Source organism: Mercenaria mercenaria, chromosome 2, assembly GCF_021730395.1.
Source record: "Mercenaria mercenaria strain notata chromosome 2, MADL_Memer_1, whole genome shotgun sequence".
Lineage (NCBI taxonomy): Eukaryota > Metazoa > Mollusca > Bivalvia > Venerida > Veneridae > Mercenaria > Mercenaria mercenaria.
Window position 1 is genome coordinate 13,235,231 of NC_069362.1, and position 22,798 is coordinate 13,258,028.

The 22,798-nt window shown below is 36.2% G+C and overlaps 3 protein-coding genes across 4 annotated transcripts; 2 read left to right on the forward strand and 1 right to left on the reverse strand.

Annotated features, from left to right (window-relative positions):
- Nucleotides 1–9,466: 9,466 nt before the first annotated feature.
- LOC123563235 (receptor of activated protein C kinase 1) lies at nt 9,467–17,129 on the reverse strand (the record flags this gene model as incomplete). Its single annotated transcript, XM_053524486.1, has 4 exons — nt 9,467–9,760; nt 10,268–10,408; nt 10,861–10,971; nt 16,938–17,129. Coding segments are annotated over 4 exons (621 nt in total), but the record flags the coding sequence as incomplete, so codon positions are not given.
- Nucleotides 12,275–15,345, forward strand: LOC123532337 (uncharacterized). Its single transcript, XM_045313749.2, has 2 exons — nt 12,275–12,774; nt 13,202–15,345. The coding sequence occupies exons 1-2, from the start codon at nt 12,767–12,769 to the stop codon at nt 15,300–15,302; spliced, it is 2,109 nt and encodes a 702-aa protein (XP_045169684.2). The 5' UTR covers nt 12,275–12,766; the 3' UTR covers nt 15,303–15,345.
- Nucleotides 17,130–17,992: 863 nt separating the features above from the next.
- Nucleotides 17,993–22,488, forward strand: LOC128550718 (uncharacterized). 2 transcript variants are annotated; one of them, XM_053530319.1, is made up of 2 exons: nt 17,993–19,500; nt 21,278–22,488. In XM_053530319.1, the coding sequence occupies exon 1, from the start codon at nt 18,221–18,223 to the stop codon at nt 19,475–19,477; it is 1,257 nt and encodes a 418-aa protein (XP_053386294.1). In that variant the 5' UTR covers nt 17,993–18,220; the 3' UTR covers nt 19,478–19,500; nt 21,278–22,488. The 2 variants fall into 2 exon arrangements, with proteins under 2 accessions (XP_053386294.1, XP_053386295.1); XM_053530320.1 differs by having other exon boundaries at nt 17,993–18,456.
- Nucleotides 22,489–22,798: the final 310 nt, after the last annotated feature.

Here is a 22,798-nt window from a genome sequence, read left to right on the forward strand (position 1 = left end):
TTACGAAATTAAGTTGTTGTAGTGTTAACAGTGAAATATAGAGTTTACGGGTCAGGTCAAGAGCACTGTACATATCTCAGAATACACTCATTACCAGACTGAAACAGTATGTCTAATTTTAAGTTCAATTTAAAACCATAGAACAGAAATAATGTAAACGGAAATGAATAAATCAACTGTACAACTGTACTTACTGCAAATCTTTTGACATAACATGAAAATAGAGATTTTTGTATGTAAAGGGATGCAACTACAATATAAATAGTCAATCTAGACGCTGGAGTTATCTTTTTTTGAATTTTCTTAACTTTACATTAACGTAAAATCAAACTCTGTAGTAAATCATTATTATACATAGTTCTATAGATATCTCTCTAACAAAAATATTTCGGTCAAGTCTTTGTAAAACTTCCAAAAACACACAATTATTGTCTCCCTGTGACAAATTTAATACCACATAGACATTGTAAAATGACATAAATCAAGGGCAACAAGCAGTTCATAAGAAGAAGTCTTTTAAAGGTATTTCCTTTTTTAACTCCTGTGGCCCCAAGTGCCTCCATTTGAACGAATTTGGGAGAGAATCTTATAATAATGCTACAGACCAAGTTTGTTGAAGATCTTTCAAGCAGTTCATGGGAAGTTTTTCTATTTGCCCCTAAAAGGGGCCAAAATGAACCATTTGGAAACAAGAGCTCCGCCAAGTGGGGCAATATACGCCCAAAGGGTTACAGAGGATTGGAGCAAAATTTAAAGAACTTGACTGTTGAGGCCCAAAGGACAGGAACAACAAAGTGAAGAAATTCCAAAACAAAAATTCTAAGTCCACAAAAAAATCCTTACAGGTACAGGTATGTCAAAATACAGCTAAAAATTGGAGGTACCATCCATGTTGTACCACAGAAAAGTGGTCTCGGTTTTTCCCTACCGCCAATAATAAACAAAAGCTGTCGGAGGACAGCAACGCTTGACTATTCAACAGCCTTATCAATTGAATGAATACAAGTCGAAAAAGGGGCATAATTTTGTAAAAATGCTAAACAGGGTTATGGAATCTGCACAGTGCTTATCAGCTCATGACAGTGGATAAGTGTGTGAAGTTTAAATTCATTCCCGTTAGTGGGTACTGAGATACCAGCTAACATACAAAAACTTAACCAAAAACTGCTAAGTCGAAAAAGGGGCATAATTTTGATAAAAAAAGCAGAGTTATGGGACCTGAAGCAGAGTTATGGGACCTGCTTAGTGCATGTCAGATCATGACAGTGAACAAGTGAGTGAAGTTTCAATCCATTCCCATATTAAGTGAGTACTGAGATACCAGCTTACATACAAAACCTTAACCAAAAATTTCCAAGTGGAAAAAGGGGCATAATTTTGTAAACAAGAGGGCCAAGATGGCCCTAGGTCGCTCACCTGAGAAACACACCATAATACACCATAACAGTGTAAACATGTTTGACCTAGTGATTTCATGGAAGAAAATATTCTGACCAATTATCATTAAAATTGGAGCAAAAACAAATATATTCTTTGATTTGACCTAGTGACCTAGTTTTTGACCCCAGATGACCCAATATTCGAACTTAACCTAGATTTCATCAAGGCTATCATTCTGACCAAATTTCATAAGATCAGTAATTGAAAAATATAGCCTCTATCGCATACACAAGGTTTTTCTTTGATTTGACCTAGTGACCTAGTTTTTGAACCCAGATGACCCATATTCGAACTTGACGTAGATTTTATCAGGGCTATCATTCTGACAAAATTTCACGAAGATCAGTTGAAAAATACAGCCTCTATCACATACACGAGGTTTTTCTTTGATTTAACCTAGTGACCTACTTTTTGACTACAGATGACCCATATTCAAATTCTATCTAGATTTCATCAAGGCAATCATTCTGACCAAATTTCATAAAGAACAATTGAAAAATACAGCCTCCATCGCATACACAAGGTTTTTCTTTGATTTGACGTAGTGACCTAATTTTTGACCCAAGATAACCCATATTCGAACTTGACCAAGATTTCATTTAAGGCAATCATTCTGACCAAATTTCATGAAGATCAATTGAAAAATATAGCCTCTATTGCATACACAAAGTTTTTCTTTGATTTCACCTAATGACCTACTTTTTAACCCCAGATGACCCATATTCGAACTTGATCTAGATTTTATCAAGGCAATCATTCTGACCAAAATTCATGAAGATTAATTGAAAAATACAGCCTCTATCGTATACACAAGGTTTTTCTTTGATTTGACCTAGTGACCTAGTTTTTGACCCCAGATGACCCATTTTCAAACTCGGCCTAGATTTTATCAAGATAATCATTCTGACCAAATTTCATGAATATCAGTTGAAAAATACAGCCTCTATCGCATACACAAGCTAAATGTTGATGGACAGACAGACGACAGACAGACAGACAGACAGACGACTGACATCAAGTGATCAGAAAAACTCACCTAGGCTAAAAAGCAAAACAGAGTTATGAAACCTGTGCAATGTAAGTAAATTTATCACAGTGAATAAGTGTGTGAAGTTTCAATCCTTTGAAACCCCAGATGCACAACTGCACATGCTGACCAACATTCCTGTAAACTTTGGTGACTCTAGGTCAAATACGTTTGGAGCTAGGCACGACACAACATTAAAATGACAAATTTTTTACTAAGTAAGCGGCCATAACTCCTACATAACTGAATGAATCCGGACGCGAAACCCCAGGTGCACAACTACACATGCTGACCAATATTCCTGTAAAGTTTTTTGACTCTATGTCAAATACTTTTGGAGTTACGCGCGACACAACACTAAAATGACCAATTTTAACAATGTCAGGGGCCATAACTCCTACAGGACTGAATGAATCCAGACGCGAAACCCCAGGTGCACAACTACACATGCTGACTAACATTCCTGTAAAGTTTTGTGACTCTACGTCAAATACTTTCGGAGCTAGGCGCAACACAACATTCTCGGAAGGACCGACGAGCAAATCTATATACCCCCACCACTCATTAGGGGGCACAAAAAAAACCAACAAAGTTATATCGAGTTATGAAACCTGCTTAGTGCATGTCAAATCATGACAGTGAAAAAGTGCGTGAAGTTTCAATCCATTCCCGTAAGTGAGTACTGAGATACCAGCTTACATACAAAACCTTAACAAAAAATTTCTAAGTGGAAAAAGGGGCATAATTTTGTAAAAAAGCAAAATAGGGTTATGGAACCTGTGCAATGTAAGTCAATTTATCACAGTGAATAAGTGTGTGAAGTTTCAATCCTTTTCCATTAGTGGATACTGAGATACCAGCTTACATAAAAAAACTTAACAAACAAGAGGGCAAAGATGGCCCTAGGTCCCTCACCTGAGAAACACACCATAACAGTGTAACTAAACATGTTTGACCTAGTGATTTCATGGAAACATATTCTGGCCAATTTTCATTAAGATTGGACCAAAAATGTGGTCTCTTGAGTTTAAACAAGTATTTTCTTAGATATGACCTGGTTTTTGACCCCAGATGACCCATATTCGAACTTGACCTAGATTTTATCAAGGCAATCATTCTGACCAAATTTCACGAAGATCAATTGAAAAATACAGTCTCTATCTCATACACAAGGTTTTTCTTTGATTTGACCTAGTGACCTACTTTTCGACCCCAGATGACCAATATTCAAACTCAACCTAGATTTCATAAGGCAATCATTCTGACCAAATTTCATGAAGACCAATTGAAAAATACAGTCTCTACTCATAATTTTAACATGTCCAAAACATTACGAAATGCTATTTATTTCACTTGGGTATTGATTACATTTTACTCGGACTTTATCATAGATTCCCTGTTTAAAATCTCAAATTTTTAACTAAAATAAAGGTATTAAATCGATATAATAATTCAATGAAACTTCCAAGTTTTGTTGTTTGTAGCATCATCTGGGACATGTGCAGTGAAAGAACTTTATTTGATTTCTTAAATAGTGTGATATTTATTTCTAAAGTCACTATATCAGTATATGTTCATTGTAAATATACTTTGTTGTACCCAAGTGGAAACTGGCAGGTACTGGAAAATGCAGCTCTCTGATTGGTCAGTTAGAACCCCTAATGTACTGTGATGTCATGATAAAGTTATGAATTGCATACACAAGGTTTTTCTTTGATTTGACCTAGTTTTTGACCGCAGTTGACCCATATTCAAACTCGACCTAGATTTCATCCAGGCAATCATTCTGCATAACTTTATGAAGATCAATTGAAAAATACAGCCTCTATCGGAAACACAAGGTTTTTTCTTTGATTTGACCTAGTAACCTAGTTTTTGACCCAAGATGACCCATATTCGAACTTGACCTAGATTTCATCAAGGCAATCATTCCGACCAAATTCCATGCAGATCAATTGAACAAGAGGGCCATGATGGCCCTATATCGCTCACCTGTTATCATTGCACTTGAGGACAAGAATGTCCTCAGAGAAAATATCTAAGTCCAAAGGACAGGAACAACAAAGGGAAGAAATTTAACCAAAAAGAGAAAAAAATTCTTACAAGGTATAGATATGTCAAAATACACCTAAAAATTGGAGGTACCATTATGTTGTACCACAGAAAAGTGGTCTCGGTTTTTCCCTACGGCCAATAATAAAAAAGTTACTAAAAATAAGCTACTTATAGTAACCTAAAGGGAAGTAATTAAAACAAGAGGACCATGATGGTCCTGAATCGCTCACCTCTTCCCACATGACCCAGTTTTGAGTATGACGTCGTTTTTTCTACTATTTGACATAGTGACCTAGTTTTTGAGCTCATGTGACCCAGTTTTGAACTTGACCTAGATATTATCAAGATAAAAATTCTGACCAATTTTCATTGAAGATCCATTGAAAAATATGGTCTCTAGAGAGGTCACAAGGTTTTTCTATTATTTGACCTATTGACCTTGTTTTCGAAGGTACGTGACCCTGTTTTGAACTTTACCTAGATATCATCAAGGTGAACATTCTCACTAATTTTTGATGAAGATCTCATGAAAAATATGGCCTCTAGAGAGGTCACAAGGTTTTTCTATTTTTATACCTACTGGCCTAGTTTTTGACCGCACGTGACCCAGTTTCAAAACTGACCTAGATATCATCAAGGTGAACATTCAGATCAATTTTCATGAAGATCCATTGAAAAATATGGCCTCTAGAGAGGTCAAAAGATTTTAATAATTTTAGACCTACTGACCTAGTTTTTGACCGCAGTTGGCCCAGTTTCAAACTTGACCTAGATATCATCAAGATGAACATTCAGACCAACTTTCATACAGATCCCATGAAAAGTATGGCCTCTAGATAGGTCACAAGGTTTTTTTATTACTTGACCTACTGACCTAGTTTTTAAGGCACGTGACCCAGTTTCAAACTTGACCTAGATATCATCAAGGTGAACATTCTGACCAATTTTTATGGAGATCCATTAATTAGTATGGCCTCTAGAGAGGTCACAAGGTTTTTCTATTTTTATACCTACTGGCCTAGTTTTTGACCGCAGGTGACCCAGTTTCGAACTTGACCTAGATATCATCAAGATGAAAATTCAGACCAATTTTCATACAGATCCCATGAAAAATATGGCCTTTAGAGAGGTCACAAGGTTTTTCTATTATTTGATCTACTGACCTAGGTTTTGAAGGCACGTGATCCACTTTCGAACTTGACCTAGATATCATCAAGATGAACATTCAGACCAACTTTCATAAAGATCTTGTGAAAAATATGGCCTCTAGAGAGGTCACAAGTTTTTTCTATTATTTGACCTACTGACCTAGTTTTAGACCGCACGTGACCCACTTTCGAACTTGACCTAGATATCATCAAGGTGAACATTCTGACCAATTTTCATGAAGATCTCATGAAATATACGGCCTCTAGAGAGGTCACAAGGTTTTTCTATTTTTAGACCTACTGACCTAGTTTTTGAAGGTAAGTGACCCAGTTTCAAACTTGACCTAGATATCATCAAGATGAACATTCTGACCAACTTTCATAAAGATCCCATGAAAAATGTGACCTCTAGAGTGGTCACAAGCAAAAGTTTACGGACGCACGGATGGACGGACGACAGACACCGCGCGATCACAAAAACTCACCTTGTCACTTTGTGACAGGTGAGCTTAAAAAAAAAAAATATTGTAAGTGAACAAAAGAAGGATCTGCCAAATAAATCTGTTGACATAAATGAAATTTCAGATCAGTATCTTCATTAGCTATGGAGATATACCAATTTTAATTTGAAATAAAGGGAGGTAATTTGACAAAAAATCAGTCCATAGTTATCTACTCTGATTGTCTCAGTCCAACTAATAACAATAATGAAATTTCAAATAAGTCCTATAAGTACTTACTGATCCATACTAAATCCATTTTAAAACAATCAGGGGAGGTAATCAGATATAAATTAACTCTGGAACCTACGATTGAATCTGATTTGTCATGGAATCCAAGATTTATTGTTGTTGAATATATTTTGGAAGTTTGTATCAAATCAAACCATAAATGAAGTTTCTTTATGGCTGCAAAAGCCAAAATAGCTGATTTTGGCCCTTTCAGGGGCCATAACTCTGGAACCCATTATGGAATCTGGCCGGTTCAAGAAAGGAACCAAGATCTTATGGTGACACAAGTTTTGTGCAAGTTTGATTAAATTCAAATCATGAATGAAGCTGCTATTGTGCAGACAAGGTCAAAACGGCTAATTCTGGCCATTTCAGGGGCCATCACTCTGGAACCCATAATGGAATATCGCCAGTTCAAGAAAGGAACCAAGACCTTATGGTGATACAAGTTGTGTGCAAGTTTGGTTAAAATAAAATCATAAATGAAGCTGCTATTGTGCAGACAAGGTCAAAATAGCTAATTTCAGCCTTTTCAGGGGCCATAACTCTGGAACCCATAAAGAATCTGGCCAGTTCAAGACAGGAACCGTGATCTTATGGTGATACAAGTTGTGTGCAAGTTTGGTTAAAATAAAATCATAAATGAAACCACTATCGTGCAGACAAGAAACTCTTGACGCACAAAAACAGCAAATGCTGGCCCTTAAGGGGCAATAACTCTAGAACCCATGATGGGATCTGGCCAGTTTTTAAAAGGAACTGAGATATCATGCCATTACAAGTTTTGTACAAGTTTGATCAAAATTGCTTGCAAAATGTGGTCTCTATCTTGTTCACAAGAAATTGTGGATGGATGGACGACGGGTGATCACAAAAGCTCACCCTGTCACTACGTGACAGGTGAGCTAAAAATACAGCCTCTATCACATACACAAGGTTTTTCTTTGATTTGATCTAGTGACCTAGTTTTTGACCCTAGATGACCCATATTCAAACTCTACCTAGATTTCATCAAGGCAATCATTGACCAAATTTCATGAAAATCAATTGAAAAATACAGCCTCTATCGCATACACAAGGTTTTTCTTTGATTTGACCTAGTGATCTAGTTTTTGACCCCAGATGACCCATATTTAAACTCGACCTAGATTTCATCAAGGCAATCATTCTGACCAAATTTCATGAAAATCAATTGAAAAATACAGCCTCTATCACATACACAAGGTTTTTCTTTGATTTGACCTAGTTTTTGATCCTAGATGACCGATTTTCAAACTTGGCTTTAATGAATCATTCTGACCAAATTTCATGAAGATAAATTGTAAAATACAGCCTCTATCACATACACAAGGTTTTTCTTTGATCTGACCTAGTGACCTAGTTTTTGACCCCAGATGACCCATTTTGAACTTGGCCTAGATTTCATCAAGGTAATCATTCTGACAAAATTTCATGAAGATAAGTTGATAAATACAGCCTCTATCGCTTACACAAGCTAAATGTTGACAGACAGACGCCAGACATCGAATGATCACAAAAACTCAGTCGAAAAAGGGGCATAACTGTGAAAAAAAAAAGCAGAGTTATGGGACCTGCTTAGTGCATGTCAGATCATGACAGTGAACAAGTGTGTGAAGTTTCAATCCATTCCCGTGAGTACTGAGATACCAGCTTATATACAAAACCTTAACCAAAAATTTCTAAATGGAAAAAGCAGCATAATTTTGTAAACAAGAGGGCCATGAAGGCCCAGTATCGCACACCTGACCTACTGACCTAAAGATCATCAAGATTAACATTCTGACTAATTTCACTAAGAAATGGTCATAAATGTGGCCTCTACTAGCTTTTCCTTTGATTTGACCTTGTGACCTAGTTTTTCATCCCACATGACCCAGATTCAAACTTGACCTAAAGATCATCAAGATTAACATTCTAAGTTTCATGATGATACAGTCATAAATGTGGCCTCTAGAGTGTTAACAAGCATTTCCTTTGATTTGACCAAGTGACTTAATTTTGACCCCACCTGACCCAGATTTGAACTTGACCTACAGATCATCAAAGTTAACATTCTGACCAAGTTTCCTTAAGATATGGACATAAATGTGGCCTCTAGTGTTAACTAGCTTTTCCTTTGATTTGACCTGGTGACCTAGTTTTTGACCCTACACGACCCAGATTCAAATATGACTTTGAGATCAAAATTAACATTCTGACCAAGTTTCATGAAGATACTCATAAAAGTGGCCTCTACAGTGTTAACAAACTTTTCCTTTGATTTGACCTGGTGACCTAGTTTTTGATCCCAGATCACCCAATATCGAACTTGTCCAAGATTTTATTGAGGGTAACATTCTGACAAAGTTTCATTAAGATTGGGCCAAAATTGTGACCTCTAGAGTGTTAACAAGCTTTTCCTTTGATTTGACCTGGTGACCTAGTTTTTGACCCTAGATGACCCAATATCGAACTCATCCAAGATTTTATCGAGGGTAACATTCTGACCAAGTTTCATTAAGATTGGACCAAAATGGTGACCTCTAGAGTGTTAACAGTCAAATTGTTGAAGACAGACGGACGGACGACAATGGACACGGCGATCACAAAAGCTCACTCACCTGTGAACACTTTGTGCTCAGGTGAGCTAAAAATTGTAGAACTTTTCAAAGGACTTTCAAGTATTCTATACTTCTCCAGTGTCTATTTTTCTTTAAACCACAACTTGAGATCTTGGTCAGGTATACATAACTTTTATCAGCTATTTCCAAAAGCAGTGTTGTAGAAGAAATGGCACTGTGTGTGCAATATAATACTATGCAGTCACAGACCAATATATTGTTCCTTGTGAACACCAGGGGTGATAAAGTATACTGTATTTTCTTTCAGATCATTTGTTGTTTCTTTTAAAATTCATTCTTTTCACAAACCAAGTTGCTGACAAAAAACTATTTTTTCAAGGAGATTTGGAGGAAATTCAAGCTGCTTTTTTTTTTCAAGATGCAAGAACTTTTTAAGGCCTGGGTTAACCATGCTAATGGCATAAAAAAACAAGCAATACAACATCATTTGTACAGTATATTTACTGCAATATCGCTTGGCTCACAGATTTTTTCCCCACAAACCATAGACGATGTTACTTCTTAAATTTTTTCTTATTTATTTTAAAGTCTATCTCCAATTTATCGTGTTGCCATGGAGACCTGCCAGACTCTGATGTTGTTGTCTGTATATCCAGCAAAGAGTGTCTGTCCATCTGCGGACCATGCAAGAGAAATACACTGTGGTGGCTCAGCCTTGCTGCTTGCACCGATCACTTCCTGTCTAAGTTCATCTACAACAACTTTGCCTTCCAAATCCTATTAAAATAATGGAAATTTTAAATGAAATAGGGCAGATTACAAAATAAATTCTACTTTATAACTATCATCTATGACATAAACATCTAACAAAATGATTAAAGTTTACAAAGAATGCCTTTTCATGGAACACCATCATGCTTAACAAACAGAACCAAGTGATTAGCAAAAGTGGGTCTGGGTGCTGTTTTTTTCATGTTTTATATTTTCTTAAACAACAATGTGAACTGGATTAATTATTTAACTCTCATATGACCTACACGAGACTCCACATGTGGGTGCAAGTTACAGGCACAATTCAAATGAAGTCTTCAGAATCCATTCTGAAGACAGATGTTTTGAACAGTCATCAATAATACTTAACATACCGCATACAAACATCCACACAAGGTAAAATATCAAGTTCAAACTAATGAAAAGGGTGTTTACATTTTGATCTACCAAGTTGTGATGATCAATTTGTAAAAATATGAGCAAGTACTTGACTGACATGTAGACATAACTTACCCAGATTTTGATGCTGGGACCAGTGGCAGCACACAGCCAGTATCTGTTAGGGCTGAAGCAGAGCGAGTTGATGATGCCACCACCATCAAGAGTGTACAGGTGCTTGCCTTCGTTCAAGTCCCAAAGCATGGCATTACCATCCTGTTATTTAAATATATGCCATAAATGATTATGTATGAGATTTCTTGTTTATCTCAGTTAAGTTTTAACTTTGCACTGTTGTAGTGTAACTCCGTTCAATTAAAAAAAGTCATAGTTACTCCCCTTTTTCTTTGGTAACCCTAAAAACCAGTTTTCTGTTGCTAACTTACAATGTTTGGCAACTTTCCATTGTAACATGCACCACACATTACTGGTTGCCAACTCACAGGAAACAGAAAACATTAATTATTGGGGTTTTTTTTACAACAGAACTAAACTGAATCAAAACATTCTATGCTGAAAGATGGAGATATATACAGCTATAAAATTCACACTGAATTCAGAATTGCCATTGACTTGTAGTATTTCCACAGCAGATTAGATTGTTTTACTTTTAGGCTAAACTAGCAATTTAAAAAATATAGACAAATACTTTGAACTTAGATGTTTACCTTGCCACCAGAGGCACAGAGAGAACCGTCGGGTGATACAGCCACACAGTTCAAGTAGCCACCATGACCATAGTGGTTTGTCTTTAGTTTACAGTTGGTCAAATTCCATACCTGTCAAATACACAAGAATATTTATATATTAATATAAGTTTAACCTTTGGCCTGCAGGCAGCAACTGGTTTTGCCTTCGTGACCAATTCAGACCAAGATCAGTCTGCACGTGCATGGTCTGCACTGTTCGCTATTCAGTCAGTAAATTTTGAGTGAACACCCCTTTCATAATAAGTGGTACTGCCAAAACTGAATGATGGACAAGTCAATTTTAGAATTTTAGCAGGGTAATGGTTAAAGAACTTTTCAGCTTACCAACTCGTGCATACCTTTCAAAAGTAAATAAGTAGTAAGACTGAAAGAATCTGTAACCACTGTAAATGTTTAGTTTGTTCTGATAATGAAAACTCTTTACTTCATTAATCAAGGTTGTTTTTTTTACAGAAAACTATTGCCCACAACAATGTTCTAAATTAAGGTGCTTTCACATCATCAATATTTGCAGGGGACTGATTTTGTGAATTTCATGGTTGTGTTCAAGTCCACAAATTTCCCTTCTAAAATCCACAAATTCATATGCTAATAAATTAACCATTTTTGCCAAAACCACTTTATTTATGCCCATGAAATATTTAACGATTTCACAGTACAAGAGTACCACAGAAACTAGTCGTGTTAAAGGGTAAATTTTAAAGATATCTGCTCAATTGTGCATTGTTTTAATCAAGACATGATTAATATAATAACATGAACAGAAATAGTGAAAGAAATTTGTGACAATGCCATCTCAGCAGGAATCTTTTAGGTAGGTAGCCAAGTAAATGACTTAAAAATCTTATTCAAAACAGATCTTACTCAAAATATAAAGGAAAGTTGAAGATATCTGACCCTGGCATGAAAAGAAAAGTCTTGTCACTTAGGTCAAAGGATTTGAACACAATGGCCTAGTCTAAGGCACTACTTGTTTATGTATGTTAACTTATTTTAACAATATAAAGGGCAAAGACACTTAACGTAAGCTAGCAGATTGTGCCTCATTCAGGAAATTCAATGTCTATGCCCTACTGATATATTCAGTGCTACCTTTTTCTTACGTGTATTTCACCTAATATATCTACTACATCAATATATATAGCAACCCCAGCTGACAGCTGATAAGCACACTCAATATCGGGAAAAATGCAGAAAATCAGTACCACCTCTGGTATTATTCCTGTTGATTTTTTTTTGTTGGTCCGATTTTTTTGTATTATGTCTACTTTTAAAGCATATAAAATTCTCTACAAAATGCATGTTTTCTTTTTGATTTTAATCCATTATCAGCAGTTTTATGGTGCAATAAACACCACATGTTACTGTTTTCACACCTAGTGGCGGATAATCAGGTTTCATGCACTCGTCGCGTGACCCCTGTTGTGTTTGTCTATCCCAACGGGTCACTGAAATGTGTTGAATATTAATTATATGGACGAGTCCATTTAGAAAAATCCACGTGGTTCATTCATGACTTTCAGCCAAATTTCTATCTTCATCCGAACCGAAGATATAGTCCCCTAAATTTAAGCCGATTTTTTATAAACGGCAATAAATTCCGAAACATGCACCATACATCATTGTAAAGTTCACGTTTTAAACTTTAATTTGGTATATAAATCATTTTTCGGAAATGAAGTTAACCGTCTCGCATTTGTGCGGGAATGTAGTCATTTATTCAAATGAGCGGGTCACGCGCTGACCTGACCTGATTGTCGGCCATATTTTTATCGATATCGTATTTATAAACAAACTTTTATATCGAAGAATTTGGTTACAATACCAATAGAAAACAACGAAACCTGAATGAATTCAAAACCAAATGCAAGCGTGAGTATTTAACAATTGATTTTGACCCGATCAATATTTTATTTTAGTAAAAATTTGCTGTTTTTCTCGGTAACAGTAACTTGAGTAAGGCCGCCTGTTTTCGCCGAACAAGAGCGCACGTTTAGCCTATATTATGCCCCAAAACTTATTTCTGTGCAAGTAATTGTTGTATTTAAATAAATTTTAAAGTAATTTGAACAAATTCATCAAAGATGAGACCGCATATTTATCGCTATCATTGAGAACATTTCACAAACAGTTGAAATCAACCGCTAACCCCACCCACTAATGGCGAAGAACGGGAATATTTTTTAAAAGTTCTTTACACTTTTCCAAGATCACATGCGCTATAAACTATGTTGTTTACAATAATTTGTGTGTCATGTGCGTTAATTTTGAACTTATATATTGATTGTTTTAATTTCAGACACCAGAAAATGGCTGATTACCCTGGGCCATTCTGTCAGGAGTATGGTATCACAACCATAGATTTGAGCAAGGGTGCAATTTTGAAACCAACACAATCGCTGAAAAATGGTCTTGTTCTTGAAATAAATAAGTTTGTGGAAGAACACGGACAGAATTTTAGTCACTTGTATAATATCATTGCTCAGCTTAACCCGGCATTCTCTAAGACAACAGTTAAATATCTCAAAAACAAAGTTTCAAGAACATGTGAACAGAAAAAAAGCCTATTAAGTAAGAAAAAAGTTCCAGGCGTGAAAAATCTGAAAGACTTACTAAACCGTGAATTTAAACCAACTGTGGGTAGCGCCAACCAATCGCCTGATGAAATAAACTTAGAAAAAACTATTTCACAGATTGAAAACATCAGTGTGTGTGATGATTCTGTTAAATCACAGAACTTATCTAACTATGAGAGTCAGAAGTTGCAGAAACACAGTGCAAAACTTGAAAACAAAATAAAAGAACAGAAAACAACACTGAATGAAATTGACAACAGAATTGGCCATTACTCAATTCGAAACGTTAACAAACGTGACGAAACAGCCAAGAAGAACCTACATTTGCTCCGAGATAGCCAACGCTTGAATCGGAAGCAAGAAAAATCACTTGAAAAGACATCTTCAGAACTAAAACAATGTAAAATAGAAAACTCCTCTTTCTCAGCAGAAATTGTGCAATTAAACGAAAAAATTGAGTCGTTAAATAAAGAATTACAGACCTTGAATGAATGTGTAAGCACAGAAAAAAGGAAGAAAATATCAGCTCAGAAATACAATTCATATGTTCGGACTGAAATGAAATCATTGAAAGAAAAAGTAACTGAAAAAGAATTACAACTGAAAAAATTACAGCAGCAAAAATCATGTACAGATTGTGAAGGGAGAGAAAATGAAATTTTAGAACTGACTGATCATGTGAACAACTTGATGGCAGAAAAAGTAAGAATGAAAAATGATGATGGAAGCTACTCAAATGAAGTGCGCTTGTGTGTCATGGAGTTATCTGGTTTAGAAGTTGCTGTTGAAAAAGTGTCGCCAGTGATCCAGGCTATTTCCAAACATTTGTTTCATGTGAACTTAGAAAAAAAGGATTTACCATCAAGCACCACAACACAATCCATCGTTGATGAAGGCCACTTCATTGCAAAATCCTACATATCTCATCAGCTTTCTGAGACCGAAAATTGGGGACTACACCGTGACGGCACATCACGCAAGAAACAGAAACTACTTGACACATCCGTGAGATTGGCTTCCAGGGAAACAGTGAGTTTGGGATTTAACAGAGTGGCCCACGAAACTGCAGCTACGATTAACAGTGTAACAAAAGAACATTTAAGTGAACTTGCTGATTTACATTCCAACATAAAAACTGGAGAATCTGAAGAAGACTACATTAAAAATTCTCTGAAAAAACTGTCATACACAATGAGCGATAGAGCTGCGAATGAGAAAAAAGCTGATACACTTCTAGATGAATGGCGCTCAGAAGTTTTGGATAACACTGATAGTCACGAGCAAGTTCATCACTTTCACTGCATGGCCCATGTCCTGCTCGGCTTCCATAATTACATTTGTGGAACAGATCTCAAAGAACACGAAAGTGCAATAACCAAAGAACACGGTCCACTTGGACGTGACGTTTTACCATTTTTCAAGTTCTGGAGCAAGAAAGGGACTGTTCTTGAACGAGCACTACGTACCACATCTGAAGTGTTTGGACCTGCTGGGAACCATCATGGCGTGCGCAATTCATGGGAAGCCCACTGTGCTGAAAATGGGGTAAAATCTGTGATTGGTAACTATAGGGATAACCGCTTTAATGCGCTATTTCAGACTGCTGCGGAAGTGTACCTTCATCGGGAAGATTTCATCACAGTCTTGCAAAATGTGAAGTCAAATAATCTGCTGGTCCAGTCTGTTCTTGCAGACCTACAGTCCAAGCCAATCATGGCTGAAATACAGTCTTTAGGGTTGTTTTATTTGCAACTGACTGGACCCTACTGGAACATGGTAGTGAACGACACCGTGCCCTATCTTCAGCTGTACAAAGAAGTTTAGGCCTTCCACAGCTATCTGCAGGAATTGGAACTGAATCCAGCTGCCATTTTTCAAGATGTCCCCCTTTATCCCCCAATTATCAGACTTTCTGGACGATAGTAAATTTGCTCAGGTACCATCTGACAAAGACATGAAGCTTACTAACTTTGCGCCTGTTTCAAATCTAACATGTGAACATCACTTTGGCCATTTGGATAGTAGCCAGCGAAAACGTCCAGGCGCAAGCCTCCATCATCACACTTCAGTCCAGCTGTTGAAACAAAACAGGACTCCAATAATGGAATGGCTTTCAGAAATACCAGAAAGTGACAAAAATAGACTGTTGAAGTCCGCGCGACATGGTGGGAAGAAAATGAGAAGGCAACACGTAGAAAAAGACAGAAGTGTTTTGTCCGAAATAAATAATGAAAACTTACTTAACAAGAAAAAGAAGGAAAATAAAAAAAGAAAAGCAGAGGTAAAACTTAATAACAAAGAGAAAACTCAGAGATATGAAAATGAAGACAGTGACTGGGATGCGGCAGCAGAAGCAAGGTTGTTAGAAGAAATTCCGACAGACGAGCCCAGTGAAAATCAGTATGTTGCCGTAGCGTACCAAGATGATTGGTATCCTGGTGTTGTTGTATCAGTGAAAAGTTCTGAAAACTTAATAGTTAAATTCATGGCACCTACTTGTAAACCAGGCCATTACAAATGGCCATTAAGGGAAGATAAACAAACAGTTGATAAACGATTTGTCATATCGGCAGGATTTGTGCCCGACTGTGTGAATTCAGGACGTATGTGGAGAGTAAGAGAAACACAGAGTATTGACAACATTTTCAGAAAGTATTCAATGATTTACTTTAAAGATTAAGCTCCTAGTCCTAGTGGAAGTGGTGTTAGAGACTTGTGTACTGTACATGTTTTATTATGAAAATATAACTATATACAAGCTGGAATATTGACAAAGAACTGTTTTCAAATATTTGAAAAAGTGTAATCAATTTTGAGTCAAATTTTACTGATATTTCTTCATTCATAGCTTGATAAGTTTTTATATGCACATTGAAAAATACATGTATAATACATCACTGTGACAGTACAATAGACTATGAATGAAATTCTAATTTATTTGATGAAAAATGTACATATGCTTATACACTAGTTTTTTTTTAAAAAATAAATAACATTTTATTATTTTACCTGACCTGTTTGTTGTTGATTTTCTTGCACTTGTCATATAAAATCAGAGAGTTTAATTAGATTTTCATAAGCAGTATAGATTGATACACAACCATTCCAAATTTCATGGAGATATCTCAAAAAATAAAAAAGTTATGGCATTTTTGGTATAAAAAAACTTTGATAAATTCTGGTTCGGTTCCGTCGACGCGACATGTCTGGATAGTAATTTTGTAAGGAAATTTTTCAAGATTTCGGTCAAATTTTAGCAAATTAAAAATGTCATAACATTTTTATTTTTAGAGATATTTTAAAAAGGAAAACAGTTCTGGAAAGCTCTCACTGAGCTCTTTAACATGATGTACATTAATCTGGTCTTTTTAAAAACTTGAAAATCAGCTGGGGTTGCTAATATATATTCTAAATTTGCAAAGATTAGATGCAATCATATATTTCAAAGGTTCCACCTACCTTGACCTTCCTATCCCAGCTACTGGATACGATGATTGGGTTGGCGGTATTTGGTGAGAATCTCACACAGGACACCCAGTCACTATGACCCTCATCCTGTGATAGAATAGCGAAATAAATTTCATACCACCCAAATTGTTTAACACAATAACATCTTTTTATGCTCTGGATACTGTAGACCGACCAATATTCTCAATAGTCTGTTATCGCAAATAATAACAGTAATATATATGAATTCAAAAAATATTGTAAATATCTAGTGGCACTCTCTCTGAAAGTAAAAGCAACTATGAAAACTGATCGAAAAAATTTTGGTCAAGTGATTACCTTGATGAAATTTAGACCAGTTCGAAAATGGGTCATCTGGGTCAAAACTAGGTCACTAGGTCAAATCGAAGAAAACATTGTGTATGCAAGAGAGGATGTATTTTTCAATTGATCTTCATGAAATTTGGTCAGAGAGATTGCCTTGATGAAATCTAGGTCGATTTTGAATATGGGTTATCTGAGGTCAAAAACTAGGTCACTAGGTCAAATTAAAGAAAAATCTTGTGTATGCGATAGAGACTGTTTTTTCAATTGATTTTTATGAAATTTGGTCAGGTTGATTGCCTTAATGAAATCTAGGTCGAATTTGAATATGGGTCATCTGAGGTCAAAAACTAGGTCACTTGGTCAAATCAAAGAAAAAACTTCTGTATGTGATAGAGGCTGTATTTTTCAGTTGATCTTCATGAATTTTGGTCAGAATGATTGCCTTGATAAAATCTAGGTCGAGTTTGAACATGGGTCATCTAGGGTAAAAAACTAGGTCATATCTAAGAAAATGCTTGTTTTATCGCAAGAGACCAATTTTTTGGTCCAGTCTTAATGAAAATTGGTCAGAATATTTGTTTCCATGAAATGACTAGGTCAAACATGCTTTACACTGTTATGGAGTGTTTCTTAGGTGAGCGACCTAGGGCCATCTTGGCCCTCTTGTTTGGTAAGACCATGTCGCGGGCTTAGCGCAAAACGGTTGTAACTTGTCTGAAATAAAGAAGAAGTTACGACCGTTTTGCGCTAAGCCCGCGATGTGTTGAATTGATTTGAAATGAGACTTGAATTGTTTTTTGACTAGTTTGTAACCTTTTTTGAAGTGGCTTGGTTACAGTAACGTTGTTACTATACGAATTTTTTCTGCTTTTCAGAGCTTTTCGATACGACCTCGTCGTTTTTCGGCTAGCCACGCCGCCTTCTTTCATTTGTCGTCTCTGTCTCTGGTGACTTTTACTATTGAAATTATGCCCAGAAAACGGAAGGACGATGTCCTATCCATTCCTAACTCCTCTAGTGAGGAAGAATTTTCTGGCTTTGAGCCCGAGGTTGAAAAACAGAAAGCCCCTCGGGGTACCGCAAATAAGAAATTATCCTCCGTTGTAACGAAAGTTACGAAGGGAAGTAACTCTAATCAGTCTGATAAGCCTACTTCCGGTGTTAAAGAAAATTCACACAGCAGGGAAAAAGAATCAGATAAAAGGTCAGAAAACGTTATTAATCTTGATAACTTGACATCAGAGTCCGTTGAGAAGTTAAGATCTATCTTGGGTATTCAAAATTCTGACCAAAACCCTCCCCTTACAGAAAGTAACAGTTATAACGAATACGAGTATGACGACGGAGAATTGTCGGATACTGACCGCACTCCCTTGTACAGGGCAAATTTAGCGGATAACATAGGCGATAATTTGTTTAGGGATGGTAATAATGATGGTGACAACCCCGAGGGAGAAGTTGATGAGTTTAGTTGGAATCTCCCAAAATTAAAAACCCCTGACAAAGGCGAAGCTGTCAGTAATTCTCTGGCAGATTTGATCAACACTGCCTGTACTAACCAATGTCAAGTAGACAACATTATTGAGAAATACAAAGTCCAATCTAATTGCCAATTTATGGGGGCCCCTCGTATAAACGAGGAAATTTGGGACGATTTGACAAAAATGAAAAGAGTACAGACTACTGATAAGTCTTTGCGAGACATCCAAAATTTAGTATGCACTGGCATGCTACCAATTCTAGAGCTAGCTAAGGTGTTGAAGACACACATTTCTACCCTTCCACTAGTTAAAGATCTCATTGCTGATTCTATCACTGTCATGGGTCAGGTGCAGTTTATGCTTAGCGTAAGGAGGCGTTACCTTCTTCTGCCATCTTTAAAATCCAGATATTCCAATATTTTCAGTATAAGAACACCAATAACATCTTACCTTTTTGGTGACGATATTGCTAAAGAATTGAAAAAATGTGAAACAAGTGTAAAAATTGGTAAATACAATTATAGTACTGGGTATTCGCGGCCTAGACAGAGCAGTTTTGGCCCGTTTAGGGGCGGTCGTGGCAAACCTTACAGGGGCAGAGGTCATCCATATGCCAAGCCGTATTTTGATCGACAACAACCATACGGTCAGTTCGGATATCAGCATAATATTGTGCCGAGAACATCCAAGAAGAACGTGACCGCTACAGCGACAAATGCAAGTGCCACATGTAACCCAAACTAAAACCCCAGGGTTTCAAAGCAAAGGTAAGCAATGCTCAGAGAGTTATCAATAGTTATGATGCATGGAAAGCATTGACATCTGATCAGTGGATTTTACAAACAGTGCAGGGATACGTTATTCCTTTTGATGAAAATCCTATTCAGGATAAGTTACCAAATCCTATTGCTTTTTCAGAGAATGAAAAAATACTAATTGATCATGAAGTTCAAAATATGTTACAGGAAGGAGCAATTATTCCGACTGAACATGAAGCAGGCGAAGTTATTTCAAATATTTTCTTGGTACCTAAACCAAATGGGAAATATAGACCAGTTATCAATCTTAGACAATTAAATGAATTTGTACACTATGAAAAATTTAAGCAGGAAACTTTCCCCTTTGTTTTAGAATTAGTGCAACCCAATGATTGGTTTACTTCATTAGATTTAAAATCTGCTTACTGGTCTATACCTATACACAAAGACTGTGTGAAATTTCTTAAGTTTTCTTGGCAAAACAAGCTATATGCACACATTGTTTTACCATTCGGACTTTCCTCGGCGCCTTATTGCTTCACCAAAACTCTAAAGCCTATATACTCTTTTTTCCGTCAAATTGGCATTAGGTGTTCTTTTTACATTGATGATTCCATTGAAATGGATGCTGATAGACAAGTTTGTGCCAAAAATGCTTTGACAATGTATGAACAGTTAGATACTTTAGGTTTTGTGATAAATAAACAAAAATCAGTTTTAGTACCCACTCAGCGAATTACGTACTTTGGGTATATACTTGATTCTGTACTTTTTATGGTTTTCCTTCCTGAAGATAAGATTTTGAAAATTCTAAAAACTGCAGATTATTTGCTTAGCAAGACAAAGATTAAGATCAGGGACTTATCTGCATTCATCGGTTTGTTGATCAATGCTTTCCATGCTGTATTAGAGGCTCCATTACATTATAGAACATTAGAAAGGTTCAAGGTCAGAGCCTTGAAGATTTCACCTGATTTTGATTCTCTGGTAGAGCTTGGTAAAAATGAAAAGCAGGAAATTTTTGGTGGAAACAGAATATCCATGCTAAGAATGGGAAGAAAATTAGGCAAAAGCCTGTTTCACTCTGGATTCTGTCTGATGCATCTAACATAGGTTTTGGTTCATCATGCTTACAAAAAGAGGGTAAAACAGGTGGTAGGTGGACCACCTATGAGGCACAGAATCACATTAACTATCTCGAGTTGCTTGCAATATTCTTTGCATTGAAATCCTGGGCTGTGGATCAGAACCATGTTCATATTGGAGTGCAGTCAGATTCCACAACTGCAATTGCATACATAAATAATTTAGGTGGCATGCAAAATAAAGCTATGGATATGTTAGCAAAGGAAATCTGGCAATGGTGTATATCAAGAAATTTGTTTGTTACTGCTTATCATTTGCCAGGGTGTGAAAACGTTGAAGCAGATTATATGTCAAGAAACTTCTCAGACACCACAGAGTGGATGTTAAAAAGGCAAATATACTCGAGACTCACCTCACAATTGTTCATGCCTAATATAGATTTATTCGCATCAAGACTGAATGCTCAGATAGAAAAGTATGTTTCTTGGACACCAGATCCAAATGCTGTATGCTCAAATGCATTTAGTCTTGATTGGTCAGTCTTTAAACCATATGTGTTTCCACCATTCAGGTTACTTGGCAAAGTTTTAAACAAAATAAGAGAAGACCATGTTGACAAAGTCCTCATTATAGGTCCATATTGGACTAATCAAACATGGTTTCCGTTGTTATTACATTGTTTGATTTCTGTACCCATCAGGCTGCCGAGACACCGAGACATCGTGACATTACCACACAATGGGGCACACCATCCAATGGGCAAGAATTTACAGCTATTTGGGGCAATTGTGTCAGGAAATCCCTTAAGGATCGAAGAGTTCCAGCAGATGCTGCAGAAACAGTCATTAACAGTTGGCGTATCGGTACCAGAAAACAGTACACAGGGGCTTGGAAGAAATGGACATTTTGGTGTTGTATTCGGAACTGTGATCCCGTTCAACCATCTGAAGAAATGATTGTTTCTTATTTACTGTTTTTAAGGGGACGCATACTTTGAAATTAGAAAAAAGTGGGTGGGGTATTATAAAATTTACCTGCAAAAAAGTACAAGGTTTTGGTAAATGAAATGAATACTGTTTCAACTGTTATAAGTACACAAAGGATTGCTCACTAAAATAAAAATGAGAAAAACTGAAATAAGAAAGTTATTGTTGAATTACATAAGACTTCTTGTGTACATTCAAAGTCAACAATTAAGACTTTTTGGTGCGAAAATAATAGTGCTTCACTTTGTCCAAACATTTATCAATGTCCTACAGATTCTAATTTAAAGCAAGAATGTGAAATAAGTTCACTGTCTTGCTTTTCATTTCGCATATGTGAGCTAAAACTCATTATTTAGTTTGTTTACAAAGTAGTGCATAAGAAAAGATACGGTGGTCAAGGAATGCCACATTCTAAAACTATAAGAGTATATTCCCCTTAATACATTAAACATTTATCGTTACAGAAGTCTAGTGGCTTACAATGAAGGCCTAGAAATGTTGCCATTATTAATTTTTAACTTGGTATTCATGAACTACAATGCACTTAAATATCAAAACACATTCAACAAACTTTTGAAAATGTATTGTCTTAAAAATCCCTAAAATAAGGTATGAAATTTGGTTGAGAGGTCCAATCAATGTGTATATGTGGAAAAGCAACATTCTAATCTTGTTCACAAAAGTTACTAATACACAGCTGGAATGTCAATGATCAAAACTGGACGAATATACATTTATCCGCACTTTAATGTCATTTATAATTTGTCCTTGAATTCTCCACCATACTTTTCATAACTCTGTTTGCACGAGTTGCACGAGAATGCTGTCATTCACGTAAAAAACGGGGTCAAATAAGTTGTAAATGCAATATCATCTAAACGTAATTAATGGATTATGCAGTTCAAGATAAACTTTATCTCATAACGTAACGAACATGTATAATGTTGTAACAACCACTTTACTTACACTGATTTAAGTAGCAGTCGGTTTATAAGTGACTTTATTGATTCATTTTGTGTTTTGTTATTGTTGTCAAAAGTATAACGGAAGTGCCTCACAACTGAAGCGGAAACCAGTTTGATGCGCTAAGTAGTCCACTGTAAGTAATATTTTTTGACAAATGTCCACAGAAATTAATAATTTTCTCATATTAAAGACGAATGTCTGAATAGGATTCATTATTTGATAAGAAATTATAATCATCGACATGTTTTTTTAAAAATCGTACACGTGCT